This window comes from Rhincodon typus, chromosome 5 (genome assembly GCF_021869965.1).
Source record: "Rhincodon typus isolate 14 chromosome 5, sRhiTyp1.1, whole genome shotgun sequence".
Lineage (NCBI taxonomy): Eukaryota > Metazoa > Chordata > Chondrichthyes > Orectolobiformes > Rhincodontidae > Rhincodon > Rhincodon typus.
Genome location: NC_063336.1, coordinates 67,191,702 through 67,209,173, shown reverse-complemented (window position 1 = coordinate 67,209,173; position 17,472 = coordinate 67,191,702). Strand labels below are relative to the sequence as shown.

The 17,472-nt window shown below is 40.4% G+C and overlaps 2 protein-coding genes across 5 annotated transcripts in view; both read right to left on the bottom strand.

Moving 5' to 3' along the window:
• The window catches only part of LOC109911951 (calcipressin-2-like), a 336,670-nt gene that overhangs the window by 53,904 nt on the left and 265,294 nt on the right, over positions 1-17,472 (bottom strand). For all 3 annotated transcript variants that reach the window (XM_048596549.1, XM_048596551.1, XM_048596550.1), the window contains one exon: positions 9,256-9,427. In XM_048596549.1, coding sequence (XP_048452506.1) covers positions 9,256-9,427 — 172 coding nt within the window. The remainder of the gene's footprint in view (positions 1-9,255; positions 9,428-17,472) is intronic.
• The window catches only part of LOC109937923 (chloride intracellular channel protein 5-like), a 363,088-nt gene that overhangs the window by 324,394 nt on the left and 21,222 nt on the right, over positions 1-17,472 (bottom strand). The gene's annotated exons all lie outside the window — the stretch shown is intronic.

Genomic DNA, 17,472 nt, shown 5'->3' with positions numbered 1-17,472 from the left:
CCTACCTCCAAATCTAACACCTGGCCTGGTTCATTACCCAGTACCAAATCCAATGTGGCCTCGCCTCTTGTTGGCCTATCTACATACTGTGTCAGGAAATCCTCCTGCACACATTGGACAAAAACTGACCCATCTAAAGTACTCGAACTATAGAGCTCCCAGTCAATATTTGGAAAGTTAAAGTCCCCCATAACAACTACCCTGTTACTTTCGCTCCTATGCAGAATCAACTTTGCAATCCTTTCCTCTACATTTCTGGAACTTTTCAGAGGCCTATAGAAAATTCCCAACAGGGTGACCTCTCCTTTCCTGGTTCTAACCTCAGCCCATACCACCTCAGTAGACGAGTCCTCATCAAACGTCCTTTCTGCCACTGTAATACTGTCCTTGACTGACAATGCCACACCTCCCCCTCTTTTACCACCTTCCCTGATCTTACTGAAACATCTAAACCCCGGAACCTGCAACAACCATTCCTGTCCCTGCTCTATCCATGTCTCCGAAATGGCCACAACATCGAGGTCCCAGGTACCAACCCATGCTGCAAGTTCATAACAGCAGGGGAACAGCAATGAAGGGTTGGATTTTGACATGTGAGGTGGAAATGGGACAACAGGAAATTTGCTTACTTTACAATTTGACCTCTGAGCTGGTATTGCTGGCCAGTGGGATTTTCATCAGGACAAGACAGAGTCAAAGTGGTGTCAGGTCTATCACCTCCTGTGCCAGAGGCATACATGGAGGTGGCCAATTCTCTAACATTTTTGTTCTCCAAGTGTTTCAGCGTCTCCAGTGAAACTGTGAAATCTATTTGGAATTTCCAGCTGAACCTTGACCAGTAAGTGCTAAATGTCATTGTTGACTATGAGCTTGATATCCCAGTTATAATTGGTCTAGAATCCAGAAATCCACAGCAAAATCCTAATCCATTGTAGGCTGTCCAGAGTTACTGAACTGCTGCCTCAGCTTCCCTGCCCTGCATGTCATGTGCAGCTGCCTCAGATCACATAGTGCTGTAATTGAGCTCAGTTCAGGATGGCTACCCACTGTCACCCACAATTCTGTACTCTATAATAACAACAGAACAGAAAATCATTGAGCACTCTCCTGGCTACTCTTAGACTCACAACATCCCAGTGCAAGAGTTCTCCTGCAAGAAAGCTGGTGAATCATGCTGCACAGTATCAAACCGTGGCATGTTGGCAGTTACACATTGATGATGAAGCCACCAATTCTGCTAACAGCAAATCGATCACTGCTTTTCTGAACAAATCACCCACACCCCACAATTTTGCCAAGATGTAGATGAACCCCATGTAAGGTAAACACAAATGGATCCATGTACTTAAATTACTTCGATGTTAAAATGTCACAATAATCCAATAGCTAAGGGAGATGGGGACTCCTCATTATTTCATTGTTTTGGAGAATTCCTTACAGCAGTATGTAGGGAATTCCTCTCACTCCAACAAGGAAGGAGGCACTCCTACAGCTATTTTGGGAACAAGATGGGCTAAGGAGATCAAATGAGCATGGAGGAACATTTACAGGTCAGTGATTATTTCATCATAAAATTTAGATTGGTCGATCCAGAGTAAGAATAACCAACTGAAAAAGAGTTGAATTTATTGAGACAAGACAGAGCTAGGCAGGATAGACTGGAACCAGAGGTTGACAGGAAAAATAAAAGCTCGAAATTATAGAACCTACAGTGTGGTAACGACCCTCCAAAGAGCATCCCAACCAGATCCACCCTCCCCTACCCTAACCGTATGACCTTGCATTTCCCTGGCTACACCACATAACCTGCACAACCCTGGACACTATGGGCAATTTTTAGCATGGCAAATCCACCTAACCTGCATATCTTTGGACTGTGGGAGGAAACTGGAGCACCTGGAGGAAACTTACGCAGACATGGGGAGAATGTGCAAACTCCAAAAATGGGCTGCCTTCAAAGAGGAAATGGTTTGGGCACAGTCAACACATTTCCCTCAAAAGGGAAAGGAAGGGCAAACAAATCCTTAGTGTAGTGAGTGTTAAGTAAGATAGAAATTGAAAAAGAAAAAGTTGCTTATGACTGGTGTCAGGTAGTAAATACAATTGAGAAGCAAATGGAGCACAGAAGGTTCGGAAGTGAGATGAAAAATCATATATAAAAAGCAAAGGGGGATTATGAGAAAAAAAGAGTGGCAGTCAATACAAAGGATATCACAAAGTCTTCTGTCAGCACATCAATTGTAAAATGGCATCAAAACGATGAAAAGTGACAATTATGGACCAAAATGGAGGTTTACACTTGCACATGCGGAATGGCAGTGTTAGAATTATACAACGCAGATGAGGGCCTTTAGCCCATCGAGTCTGTACTGCCAAAAATATACTATTACCTACACTAGTCCTACTTTCTCAAACTAGGTCCAATAGCTTTGAATGTTATGACGCTTCAAGTGCTCATCCAAGTACTGTCTAAAGGTTATGAGGTTTCCCACCTCAACTACCCTCCCAGACAGGGCATTCTAGGCACCCAGGTGATGGGGTTTGTTCTTAAATCCCCAATAAACATCTCATCTTTCACTTTAAAATTATGCCCCCTTGTTACTGACCTTTGACTCAGGGGAACAGCTCCTTTCTATTCAGGACTATTCAAAGCATTTTACCTGAACTTCACTCAATCTAGCCTACTGCATTCGTTGCTCACAATGTGGTCTTCTCTAATTGAGGAAATTAAGTTCAGATTGGGTGACCACTTTGCAGAACACCTACGTTCTGTCTAAAAATAAGACTCTGAGCCTCCAGTTGCTTGTCATTTCAACACACTGTATTTTCTGGCCAGTATCTCTGTCTCAGGCTTGCAGCAGTGCTCCAGCGAAGCTCAGCTCAAGCTGGAAAAACAGCACGTCAATTTCTGCCTGGAAATCCTGCAGCCTTCTGGACTTACTATCGAGTTCAACTATTTTAGGGCTTGTGTACCTTTCACAACCCCCACATACCAGAGCTTGACATTACATAGCTACTACCACAAACTACCCATTGTCAGCTCCTAAATTGTCTCCATTAGCAACTATTCATTCCCCTATACTGAGCTTTAACCACCCATTTGTTTGTCCAACTACTTTTCTCTCTCTTTGGGCTCTATCTCCACTTATCGTTTACTCCCACCCCTCCCCCCAACCCATCTTCTGCATAAAAAAAGTCCTTTTCCTAGCTACATCAGTTCCGAAGAAGAGTCATGGACCTCCACAGATGCTGCCAGATCTGCTGAGATTTTCTCCAGCAATTTTTGTTTTTGTTTCAGGTTTCCAGCATCCATCGTTCTTCTATTTTTTTGCTTTCTATTCACTCTGTTTATGCTCCTCATAATCTTACTCACCTCTATCAGCACCCCACTCCCAAACGTTCCCTGATCCAAAGAAAACAGCCCAAGCTCATTTAGCTTCTCTTCATAACTGAAATGCTCCATTTCAGGCAACACCTTGGTGAATCTTTGGTCATGCTTGGCATGTCCTCCAGCGTAATCACTTTGCATGTCTTCTCTGATCAAGTAGATGCTGCCCAGGTGATGGTGACAGCAAAGGAAACTGTCACTAAAAGGTTTAAAATCGATAAGGAAGAGATATTGGATAAACTGTCAGCAATTAAAATTGATGAAACACTGGGACTAGATGAGATACATCTATTTATATTGAAGGTATGAGAATGGAAGGCAGATGCTGCAACGAACGTTCAATTTCCCCTGGATTCAAGGGTGGTGCCAGAGGAAAGGGGATAATTGCAAACATTACATCCTTGGTTAAAAAAGAGATGGTAAAGATAGCAATTCCAGATCAATCAATTTAACTTAGGTGGTGGGAAAATTTTGAGAAGCAATTTCATTTTTATTCGTTCAATGAATATGGGCTTCAGTCTCTATTATGGGTTTTGGTGCCTAGGTTAATGCTAGGTGGTCCTTTGAGATTTTAGTTGTTTCATATAACTGAGTGGCTTGCTAGGCTATTTCAGAGGGCATTTAAGAACCACATTACTGTGGGTCCTAAGTCACATATAGGTTAGACCAGTGTTGGAAATTAGGGTCCTCTTTAGACCTGTGTTCACTCAGCATTCCATATCTGAAATTTCCCATGTAGCATGATATTTCATTTAACTGTATAGACTAATGACTAATACATTAGTAATTAGCCTTCCACAAACATAAACAAAAGATTCAAACACCAAACTACCCTATTATCTGGGTGTTGTTTTCAAAAATAAGTATTTTTTTCTTAGAAAGAATGGTAAACTTAACCCTCAGATGAAGGTGGGCAAGTGTCAACAGTCATGTGATATCATGAGTAGCTGTCCCATGGCCATTGGCCAAAAGGGTTCAGAGAGTTGATTAACACAGCAAAAAATAACCTGTCCCCAATGAGTTGCCCCTAAGTGCTCAGGGCAGAGGGGAGTTCCCATTGAGGAGTTCTTACTGGGGGATCCTCAGCGTTTTCTCAGATGGAGGATGGACCAGAAGAAGAGAAGGAAGATCCAGAGAAGAGTTCCCTAGCACCTCGATTCGACAGCAAGACATTGCCTCACCATCTTAACAAAACCAACACATTCCATGCTAACAGCCTGTTTGTCCTTTGGTATCAGTGAACCACCTTCAATTGTTACAGTTATGTACTTTCTTTGCCTAATTAACTAATGTATCGTAACTAAACTGCTGCTTATTAAACTCAATAAACTATCAGAAAATCACTATAAATCATCCCCTATCTATATTACCTAACTGTGATTGCAAACCCCCTGAAACTAACATGTGGCAAGGATGGAAGACATCAGTGAACCAGATGGGGCTCTACTACAATCAACAACGATTTCATGGTCATCATTAGACTTTTAATTCCAGATATTTGTAAAATTTCAATCCCAGGCTTCCAATACATTAGTTGGGTTTCTGGGTTACAATTCATCAACAACATCAGTCTGGTACTGCTTCCCCCTTCACTATCGTTTTGGGCTAGAATCACTAGTCACATGGAAAACTATAGGTTGATTCAGAAGAGTCAGCATGGATTTTTTGAGGGAAAAATCATGTCGAACTAACTTGCTGGAGTTCTTTGAAGAGGTAACAGAGAGAAATGATAAGGACAGAGTTGTTGGTGTGTTGGTACATGGACTTCAAGTAGTATTTGATACAGACTACACACAGACATGTGAAGAAATTTATAGTTCAATAGCAATGTAGATTCAAAATTGGCTGAGATAGGAAATAAAAAGTAATGGGCATTGGGTATTTTTAGGCTATGGCAAGGTTATTAGTAGAGTTCAGTATTAGGACCCTTGCTTTTCCTGGCATATATTAGTAATCTAGATCTTGGTTTGCAGGAGTCAGTCAATTTCAGACATTGGAGATGACACAAAATTTAGGAACATTACAAACAGCGTAGAACATCAAAGGCACATCCATAAGGAAGTAGAGAAGGCAGACAGGTGGCCGATTAATTTCAATGTGGGGAACTCTGAGGTAATACACTTTATTTTCTCTATGTTCTTTGTAAAGGTACTACTTTCAAGGTTGTGCAGAAGCAGAGAGACTGAAATGTACATCATTAAAGTTGGCAGAACAGGTAAAGAGACCTAGCAAAGCATATCGTATTTTAGGCTTCATCAATAGAGGTATAGAATACTACAGCAGAGAAGTTACAACGAACTTTTATCAAGTTAGACGTCAGCTGAAATGGTTTATGAGAATGCTTCCAGGGATGAGGCACTTCCATTTTGAGGAAAGACTGGAGAAGTTGGGGTGATTTTTTGGAGAGAAGGTGGCCAAGATGAGATTTCATGGAGGGGTTTGGACAGAATCAAAAGAGAGAAATTATTCCTATTCATAAATGAATTGTGAACCAGATAGCTTTAAAGTGTTTTGCAAAAGAAGTAAATGGTGAGAAAAGATTATTTACACACAACGAGTGGATTAGAGTACAGAATTCATTGCCTGGAAGTGTAGTGGATGCAGGTTCAACTGAGGAATTTGAGAGGGCACTGGATGATTATTTAAATAGAAACAATATGCAGGTTATTGGGAAAAAGTACGAGACTGGCACCAAGTTAAAATGTTCAGAGAACTAGTGCAGACACGATGTGCCAAATGGCCTCTTTCTGCACGGTGATAATTCTGTGATTCTCAAAATCCATGTCCCAGCACTGTGTAACCCATTGCATGACTCAATGGTATATGCATCCCACAAGAATGTCGAACCCCACCTCCCAAAAAAATCAAATCTCAACTTGTATTATTAGCAGCCCTTTGAAGCCATAAAGAAAGTTTGGCTGCTGTTGACAAGTGGATTCACAGACTGAACTCAGTTTAGCACGGCCAAAGGATGATATGGAGCTTGTTGGATCTGGCTGATCGAAGCAGATGAAGCTCCTAAGATGATCCTTGTACTCTTGAAACAACTATGCTAAGCTTGTGAAAAATAACCACAATCCACGATGAAGCGAATGGTTCTGATTTGAACACCAAAAATAAAATCAAAACCAACTTCCATCAAGAGATTAAAGAGAATTTAAACAATTCTGTTTCTACAGTTTAGTATTTTTTTGGCGCATAGTCAAAATATAATTATATCAAATTTTGGACTTTTTCTCCAACTCAGTGAATAGCCAATGTCAGTTTAAACCCCAGGTAACAAAAAGCCCAAGCCTACCATTGTAAAATTATATAAAATTATCATGACGTGAACTTTCGTTACTGGGAAACTGTCAGACAATTCTTTGCTCCAAGAAGCTTAAGTTTGAAATCCCTCCTGAGCCTTGCTAAAATCGATTCCTACAGAAACTGTTGGGAAGACTGTTAATCTGATATCAACATTTGAATGTTCTTTAACTGCTCTTATGACATTAATTTAAAAGCAGAAGATAAATATACGTTTGGGTCACAATGAATGATGGGCTGTCTTGTTGGCTGCTGACTGTAAACAAACTTTTGTCCACCCTGATTCAGCACTTGAAATTGTTAATGTCACAGCTAGAGACTTTTTTTGAGGTATATTTTCAGATCCCTCAACCAAAAGCTGATACCAATGATACTTAATACTACAAAATATCCCTGACTCCCCATTATTCTTTAATGGCCTTTCTGGTCAGGGGGTGAGAAGGCGATGAATTGTGCCCTCCCATACTTGATTTTTCCACGTTAAATGATTGAAAGTAAGGGATAAATGTCTTTTTGGAGAATCCTCCCACTTACACTGCAGGAATCTTGAGCCACAATCCTGTTTTTAGATCTTGGTGAGGCAGCTCAATCTATATTGAGAAGGTGAACCTGTGATTTTTTTTTAGGGCCTGGCCATTCTGAGGTTCCATCAATTAATATTGTAAGGATGCCAATAGAGTTATTCCATGTGCAAGATTTCTTTCACTGAGCCCTGACGATACACTACCCAAGACTGCATGAATACCTGGTAGAGGTTGGGTATCCTGCTTCCTAGATGCTAATGTCCTCAAGCTGGAAACTGAGGGGTGGGAGGGGTTCTGAAGGGGTTTGAGGAGCTAATATGCTTCTTATTATTCTGCTGGCACAACTGCCAAACTGAATGTTCATGTTATCCTGCAGAATATTAACAAGCAGACAGTAAGAAATGACTAAGGTGTATCTACTCAAAGGAAGAATTTCCAGCACTCACAGTGGATGACTCCTAAAACTGTAACTAGCTATTCACTAAATTCTTCAAATTTCTAAAACACTAAATTCAGCCAGAACCATTCTTAGGTTTTGTTTTTGAAACAAGTTAGTTTAACCTTTGCGATTAGCTACATAGCACATTTAACAATTTAGAGACAAAGTCTAGCTTTCCAACATTTAGGACTTAGGACATGATACCAAACTAAGCCCAACCATATCAGCAGAAATCAAATGTTTTGCTAATTAGCATGGATGCAAAGAATCATGACATTTCTTAAGATTACATTAATCATTTATGTACAGCATGATCTTCAAGAATTTGTCATCTATTTTAGCAAAACTATTTGCCTTCACCCAAAACTGTGCTTTATCTTTGGTTGTACAATATATTCTGTTTTAAATTATGTAAAATGCAATTTGCTTTGTAATAACTCAACAGGCTAAAAGGTTGCAACATATTACCCTTTCTGAACATGTGGAAATGGTCTGGAGTATCTGCTTGTTTGCATTGGTTTTCTCATTTCAAACCAGTTAAAATTAGTCATAATGGCATAAAATAGCTCAGAACTTTTAATACAAATCAGGTTCAATATAACAGAATTTCCTGTGATCTTTTCCGCTAATTCATAAACATCTTACTAGAAACCAGTCACACATCCTCAAAATTGCCCATGTCCCTGGGTGCATTAATCACCATTAGGAGTTTCCTCTATTTATGTTTATTTGCGGGCCTGTGAGGAGGCTCTTAAAATTAAGCTTATTCTTTGAAGCACAATTTTTACAAATAGGAAGATTGTAAAAACCTCAGAATATATTCTTCTGTTCAATTTATTAAGAAACTGGCTTCAATACCCAATTATAAAATAATTGACAGTGTCATTTTTTTTGTTATTGATCCATTTCTTCCAAATTAGCCAAACTACATCAATTTACTGCTTTCAAATATGTCATGTATTTTGTAAAACATATTTTAAAATGGCACCCTTTTGAGCTGGCTCACAACAGATTTTGTAATGGGTCATACGTAAATTAACCTGAGCAAAAACCTGACACAGAAAAGATACACATTTCAAGAGAGGTAAAACTTTTGAACATTTTATGTACATTTAGCCCAAAGCAAAAATGCTACTTCTTGCGTTATGACATTTCTCAGCAACCTGCCTTGCCTTAGCTAGGCTGCGGTTGTTCTGAATAGTTAGTCAGAGGATGCAAGCATATCTAATACTGCATTTAGTATTAAGTGATTAAATAGTAGCTAAGAAATTAAGTGAAATGGGAGAATTTACTTGATCACAGATAAGTGATTGCAACATGTGAAAAACAATAATATCATTAGATGCCATTGGAAAGACAAGGCAGCCAAAGAACAGGTAAAGCATACTTTTGCACATGACATAATGTAGAAGATATGAAATGACCAGCAATGAATGCAAGACACTTTTCAGTCAAAAAGATCAAGGGAACCATTGACTTAGCCTTCATTTCTGCAAAGTGTTTGATATTCTTAGCCTTATGGTGATATTAAACATTGCGTGTAATTCTGCAAAATTACTTAGTAGCCATGATGTAAGATGAAAGATGAAAAAACCTACCAGGTCCCAGTTTTGCCACTGCATAGAGGAGATCATAGTTGATGATTGGTGTAGCATCATCGATTTGTTGCCAACCCACAGGTGGTGACGCTGGAGGGGAGATGAGGAATTGTTTTGCTGGCTGTGGAGGGGCAAGGTGCAAATTGTCTCCATCTGGACCTTGATTTTGAACCTGGGAAATAAATTGGTTTAAACTTCAATCAGTAACTCAGATGACTGTAGCAGTTCACTTTCAATACACAAGCAGACTCTTTTCATACTCCCATTATGAACCTGACCTTCTCAGCAAGAAAAAATATAGTTACAGTTTTTCCCCAGTTCCCATGTTTTAATTTGGTCCTGCTGAAAGGTACTATGTTTAGAACTGAACAAATTCTAAACAGTTGGATCATGGCCTGGATTTTACAATGGCTGGACATCGTTGTTCCAGCGTAGATGGGAATTTTGCATGGACACCCTGCAGCATCCCATTGTCACAGACACTGAAGGAATTGGGAAAAAAAATTTCTGCTGGGCAACTTCACTATGCCCTGCCATTTGGAGATTTCAGAGGGTTCTGATGAGATTAGATAAACTAATTACTCAGGAAAAGTTAGACTGTTAAATATATTGTCTAACTCCAAGCAATTTTTAAATAGGCCCCATACATACCTCGTACACCCCAAATTACATCCCTCCCTAGACCACTTACTCGATACCTCTCCGGAATTTGATGGCTCTTCTGCCATTGGACCAGACCTAATCTGACCTGATCCTCCTGAATCTAATCTGACACACCACCCCATCGTCCAGTCCTGACACCCAACCTCCCTGCTCCCAGCTGAACCTGACTTACTCCATCCACACTGACCTACCCTTAAAACTGGATCATTTATCCTGCCACCTTACACCTTGGAACCCTATCCCTTCCCCCTTGGTATTCTACCCACATGGCACTCCACCAGCTGGCACAATGCATACTAAGCTCCTTGTCTCCCACTCATTTGGCACTATACTTACTTGACAACCTAACCCCTATTCATCTGGTATCCTATCCCTGGCACTATCCCTCTTCCCAGTTGGCATCCAACCTTCCGAGAACTGCATCCCTTACTCATCTGGCATTCTATCCCAGCATCCTCCCTCTCACTAGCTGACATTGTAACTTAGCATCTATGTTCTTGACACCCCTACCCATCTAATAACCGCACCCCTATCTAACTGCTAATCTACTCAACTGGTACCCTACCTCTATACATCTAGCATCCTACTTACCAAGTGTCCTACCGCCAGCACAGAATTTGTTCACTTGTGGAATAAAAGGAACTTAACTATGAATGTAAATAGAATATCATCTCTTAGAACCAGTATCAGATTCATGTTGTCATGATATTGCAAGGTTGCAATAAATTCTAAATTCTGATTGAGAATGCTGGGGCAAAATGGCAATATGTGCCTTCAGTATAGAAGCTGAACACAATGCTCAATATCCCTAAAGCCTTTTATGAGGATTACAGAGTCAATCTTTGTGTTCAAATTTCTAATATGAGCTCCTGGCAAGTATGGCTCTATAATTGAAACATGAGTTCATAAAATATACTTAGAAGTAATAATTATCCAACAAGCAGGATTATTCCCATTGGAGAAATTATGACATCCAACAAATTGGCCATATAGCAATTTTATCTGGTCATTTTTGAGAAGTTCCCTCTTGCATTGATTTTGTAACAGTGTTTTGCATCCATGTGGTATTCCCTTCAACACTGTACATTCACACTCCACAAAGATCATTTTCTAAGCTCAGTTCATAACAAAAATAGAGATGCCAGTACCAGTGATAGCCCAGATTCCTATTTCCTTAACTGTTGTCATAGAGCATAGAAACAGGTCCTTCAACCCACCATGTCTATGCCAACTAAAAACTACACTAATTCCATTTACCTGCACTCGGTCGATTGCCTAAATGTTGCAAGAGTATCCGCCTCCATCGCCCTCTCAGATAGCACATTCCATATTTCTACCACCCTCTGGATGAAAATATTCTCGCTCATATCTCCTCTCATTCACTTGCTCCTCACTTTAAACTTATGCTTTCTGGTCTTAGACGTGTCTGTTTTGGGAAGAGATTCTCATGATCTATCCCATCTATATCTCTTACAAATTTGTATACCTCAATCAGATGCTCCCTCAGCCTCAAGGAAAACGAATCCTGCCTGTCCAGTCTCTCTTAATAACTGAGACTATTCATCCCAGACAACATCAAAGTGAATCTCATCCGCACTCTCTCCAGTGCAATCATATCCTTCCAATTGTTTGGCAATCAGAACTATACACAATATTCCTTCTGTATCCTAACTAATGTTTTGTAACAAGGCTTTGTTACTCCTATATTCTACATCCCGGGTTAACAAAGGCAAGCATCCCATATGCCTTCTTCCCAACCTGACTAATGTGCTGACACATTCAGGGATCTGTGGTCTTGTACACCAAGGTCCCTTTGTTCCTCAGTACTCCCTAATGACCCACTATTCATTATGTGTGTATGTCCTTTCTTTATTAAAACTCCCAAAATGCATTATCTTGCACTTATCAGGATTAAATTCTATTGCCATTTTTCTGCCCAATTTACCAACCTGAGACCATTCTCCTCACTATCAATAACTTTACCAATTTTTGTGTCATCCGCAAACTTACTAATTGTACCTTCTACAATTACATCCAAGATGTTAATGTAAATAACAAACAGTAAGCATCCCAACACCAAACTTTGTGGTGCGCCACTGGTCACAGGCTTCCAATTACTAAAGCATCCCTCCACTATTACTTTTTGCCTCCTTATTGCAAGTCAATTTGGATCCAGTTTTCCAATCTGCCTTGGATCCCATGGGCTTTACCTTTTATACTCACTTTCCATTTGGGACTTTCTCAAAGGCTTTATTGAAGTCCATGCAAACCACATCAATTGCATACCCTCATCAATATATTTAGCCACTTTGCCAAAAAACTCAATTAAATTAGTCAGACAAGATCTCTTCTGAACAAATCCAAGCTGCTATCTCTGATCAATCCTTGCCTCTCCAGGCATCGATTAATTCTGTCCTTCAGAAATGTTTCCAATAATTTCCCTACCACAGATGTTAAGATAACTAGTCTGTAATGACCTCATCTCTCCCTGCTGCCCTTCTTGAATGAAGGAACCACATTAGCTATCCTCCAGTCTACTGTACTTCACCTGTAGCCAACAAAGTATTAAATATATCCACAAGAACCACAGCAATCTCCTGCCTTGCCTCCCATAGCAACCTGGGATACATCTCATCAGAATCTGGGGAATTGTGCACCTATATGCCTGTTAAAATGTATAATATTTCCTCCTTATTAATTTTAACATGGTCCAGAACCTCATCATCCCAAATGATATCCCTGAAAACAATGTCTTTCTCCTGTGAATACAAATGAGGTGTATTCATTTAAGACCCCACCCATGTTCAGTGGTTTCATGCACTGATTGCCCCTTCAGTCTCACCCGTTCCCTTGTAATCCTCTTATTCTTAACATACTTATGAAAATCGTTGGGGTTTTTCTTGATCCTGTGTAAGATATCCGGTGGCTCCTCTTTGCCCTCCTAAATTCCTTTTTAACCTACCTCCTACACTCTCTATACTTTTGAAGGTCCTCTCCTGATTTTAAATGACTGTACCTGATATAAGCTTCCTTCTTTTTCTTTACAAAACTCTCACTATCCCTTGACACCCAAGGTTTCCTGGACCTGCTGCCCTTGCCCTTCATTCTTACAGGAACACACTGGTCCTGAATTCTCAATGCTATTCTCAAAAGACTCTCACTTTCCAAATGTAGACTTACCTGCAAGTAGCTGTTCCCAGTCTATGTTGGCCAAATCTTGTCTAATGACACTGAAATTGGCCTTCCCTCAATTTAGACACTTAATTTCTGCGCTATCCTCAATCCTTTCCATAATGACTTTGAAACTTAGAGCTATAGGCACTGTCCCCAAAATGCTCACCCATTGAAATGTCAATCATTTGACTGGCTATGTTTCCATTTCTTTCTATGTAGGGATTATCTACTGTATTTTTCCATTTTCTGTCTACAGATACATTTAATAAAGTGAATCATGCTTTATGAAGCAGAGCAAGCTTGTGCAATTCTTTTTCCATTGAAGTACAGTGCAATTGTGATACATCTGTGTAGTTCCACTGCACTAAATTTTCCAACATACTTTCTTAACATCCACTTGGAATTCTGGGTAGCAGGATTCTGTTGTCCTTCATACTGTTTATATATTGATTATGACTTGCCAAATGCTACCTCAAGTTCACCAACTGCACCTTTTGGGGTACATAGTTGCGGTGGGGTTTACAAATATTGGCTAGAGGAATGGAGTGTGTTGTTAGGTGTTGCCCTGTTCTTGGCTGACTGTTTGTAACTCATTGTAGGCTGAACAAAAACAAAACATATTAGAATTCTGGTTTGAAAACACCTTGAAAAAAACTGCAGTGCACAATGCTCTATGATGGTTTTGTGTTAACTTGGAAAAAGGGAGCAAGTCATTAAAGGAGACGAGCCTTTATTTCCACTTATCTCTATACTCTGCACTTAATCAGTAAGCATATTCATGGTGCCCTCTTCCAAGAAATTCAAGAACTTGTCATCTCTGGTTTTGATCTATTCTTTTGTGCTAGATGGCCCATTTGGGAGCAGTAGATCAAGAATCACACAGTAGTGCCTACTTGGAAGAAATTCTCTCAGTTCTCATTCTCTCAGTTCCTCCGTCTCCGTCGTATATGTTCAAATGAGGCCTACTTCGACAAGGGAGCCTCCAAAATGTCCACCTTCTTCCTCAACCAAGGATTCCCCACCTCCGTGGTCGGCAGGGCGCTCAACCGGATCCAACCCATTTCCCATTCTTCCGCCCTCACCCTTTCTCTTCCCTCCCGCTACAGCGATAGGGTTCCCCTTGTCCTCACCTATCATCCCACCAGCATCCACATCCAGAAGATCATCAGGTGCCATTTCCGCCACCTCCAGTGAGATGCCACCACCAGACACATATTCCCGTCCCCTCCCTTGTCCACCTTCCACAGGGAGCGTTCCCTCCGGGTCCACACTTCCTTCACCCCCAACACCTCCCCACAGCCCTATAGTACCTTCCCCTGTAACCAGCGAAGGTGCAACACCTGCCCATTTACCTCCTTCCTCCCTAGTGTCCCAGGGCCAAAACATACCTTCTAGGTGAAGCAACACTTCACCTGCACTTCCCCAGAATCTAGTCTACTGCATTCGCTGCTCACAATCTGGTCTCCTCTACACTGGGGAAACGAAGAGTAGACTGGGTGACCGCTTCGCAGAACATCTACGTTCTGCTCACAAAAATGACCCTGAACTACCCGTTGCCTGCCATTTTAACATACTACCCTGTTTCCTGACCAACATTCTGTCTCTGGCTTGCTGCAGTGTTCTGGCGAAGCTCAGCTAGAAGAACAACAGTTCATTTTCCACTTGGAGACCCTGCAGCCCTCTGGACTCAATATCGAGTTCAATAATTTTAGGGCCTAAACTCTCCCATGTCCCAGCCCCCTACCCCACACACCAGGCCTTGTTACCAAACAGCCTGCCATTATACACTACCTGTTATTCGTCACTAATACTCCCCATTAATAACTATTCACCCTCCCAGCCTGATCGTTATCAACTCTTTGTCTATCCAACTGTTCTTCTCTCTCTTTAGGCTCTATCCTATCATTTACTCCCTACCTCATCCCCTTCCTTATTTTCTGCATATAAACTGACGTTTTCCCAGCCACCATCAGTTCTGAGGAAGGGTCACTGGGCCCGAAATGTTAACTCTGTTTTATTCCTTCACAGATGTTGCCAGACCTGCTGAGCTTTTCCAGCAGCTTTGTTTTTGTTCGAGAAGTGCCTACTTGTAATGTTAGGGCAGTAATGGAGTTTTGCTAAGTTGAAGTTAATAGGAATATATCTTGCATGCACAATTGGCCTCAAACTGAAAAGTGGGTCAGAGTATTCTATGAATTAGACTGGCAGGTAGAAATTCCTGTCTATGCCAGTAGTAGTGCCATCTCAGAAGAAAATTACATATGTATAGAAAACTGTTCAGTACTGAAAACTGTGGGTGTTTGTATATGGATATGTACACGTGTTTCATTTTCTTCTGCCAATTCACAACAAGGCCTCTTCCCTTTTATAAATTCTCTCCGGCCACATGCATATTCCAATGAACCATGTAAGTGTAGATGTAGATTTTGGGTTTATGATACTTTATCTCTGTAAGAGCATGAGGCACTATAAAAGAATATGGTTGACTCGCTCCCTGCACACTTTGTTTGCAGCCTGGTGATCTCTTTGCCCTTTGCACTGCCCATTTGCAAATTCCTCAGCCACCAGACCTGCACTACCTTCATGCTAACAGCAGTAATTTAAAGTGCAAAGAAAACTGTGGAGTTGATCATTCTCCGTGATTAAAGCACCAGAGGAATATTTTTCAGAAACTGCGTTCACAACAACTGATTTTCTAACATTAGTCCATATGTCACTAGACCAGCACATAACTATATGGATAAAAATAAAAAAGGTCGGTGGTGAGTAAACTAGTTTAAAATATCAAGATTCTCATCAGCAGTGACTGCTAATATTAAGGCACAAGAAGTGACAAGTTGCTATGAAAAATGCACTCGCTGAACATGGTCTGTGGCAGCTGCTTGATGTTCATAGATTGCAGAAACAAGATATCACCCAACAATGTCATATTATTAAATGGAAGAACAATGTTTTAATCTTATAACAAACAATAGACTTCCTCCTACTCAAATTGTGATAATTCTGCATGCCCTTGTTCATCCAGAATTTACTAGATACTTCATTATTAACTAAGTCCTCTTGCAGTGAAGTTGAAGACTGAATGGATCACTTTGGAACAGGCACACTTGACTTTTTATATTCTTAAAAATAAAACCACTGAGGACTGGATTTTACACAATCCTTTCAACTTCAGGGCCTGGTTTCAAATTCATTGCAGATTAATGGGAACAATATTTAGACACTGTTGGTTGTAAGAGTTCTCACTGGTGTATTTAGGTAGTCACATAACAACTCACAGCACTAATTAACTTCATGAAAAACACTCAGCAATTTTGTTTTGTTGGGAGGGAGAAGGAAGAGTTGGGTTTAAGTATAATTTGCATTAATTAAAAAGGTTTGACAAATAGTTTTCACCAAAACACTACCTGTTTAACAGCTATTTAAACCAGACTGGATTTAAGTATCAGGTTGAAAAGGCAGCATTTTAAAACCCCACAGGTAGATTCTTGTCTGTATAGCCCACATGTTAAATATCATCTGGGTGGCACAAGAAAGGAAATTTTAGTAGAATATTCACATAAACCTCTGCTGCCACTGTGTGTTGTTGCTGTGTGTAACAACTACAAGATGCACTGCAGCAACTCACCAAGGTTTCTTCAACAGCATCTTCCTAACCCGTGACCTCTATCATTTAAAAGGACAAGGGCATCAGATGAATAGGAAAAATCACTAAGATCCCCTCCAAGCCAGATACCATCTTAACTTGGAAACATCCCTTCAGTGTTGCTGGATCAAAATCATTGAACACCCCTCCTAAGAGTACTGTGGGTTTACATACCTGTCATGGACTGGAATGGTTCAAGAAGACATTTTCACATTTTCAAAGACAGTTCAGGATGGGCAATAAATGTTGACTTTACCAGCAATACACTTATTTTGTAAAGATTTTTTCAATAAAACAACACTCATTTAGATTTCCTTCCATTGAAATCATTTGAAGAAATATCCCATAGGATATGCAAGAGGTGAATGAAACACCTACCAGATTTTCCTTAGTGTGTTCCACCCAACTGGATTTGAATAGTTCATTGCAAATTGGGACTCAATTGACTGGAATTTCCTCAGAGTCCAGTTTTGGGCAAACCATATCCTGGCAGGATGGTTCACATTTGACCTGATTTTAGGCATCAAGCCTCACCTGAATAATGTTAGTGAGCTGTTGGCACCTGTCACACCTTCCTATTAGCTCACTGTCTTGCAGGGTCAGAATGTGGCTCACCAGTATTTCCAGCATTGGCCCCAGTGTTGGAAAAGAGAGGAACAGCATGGGTTGAATGTAGTTGCGAACGACTGTACTATTTAAAATATTCAGCTCCACCTTTCAGTGGGAAGTTGTTC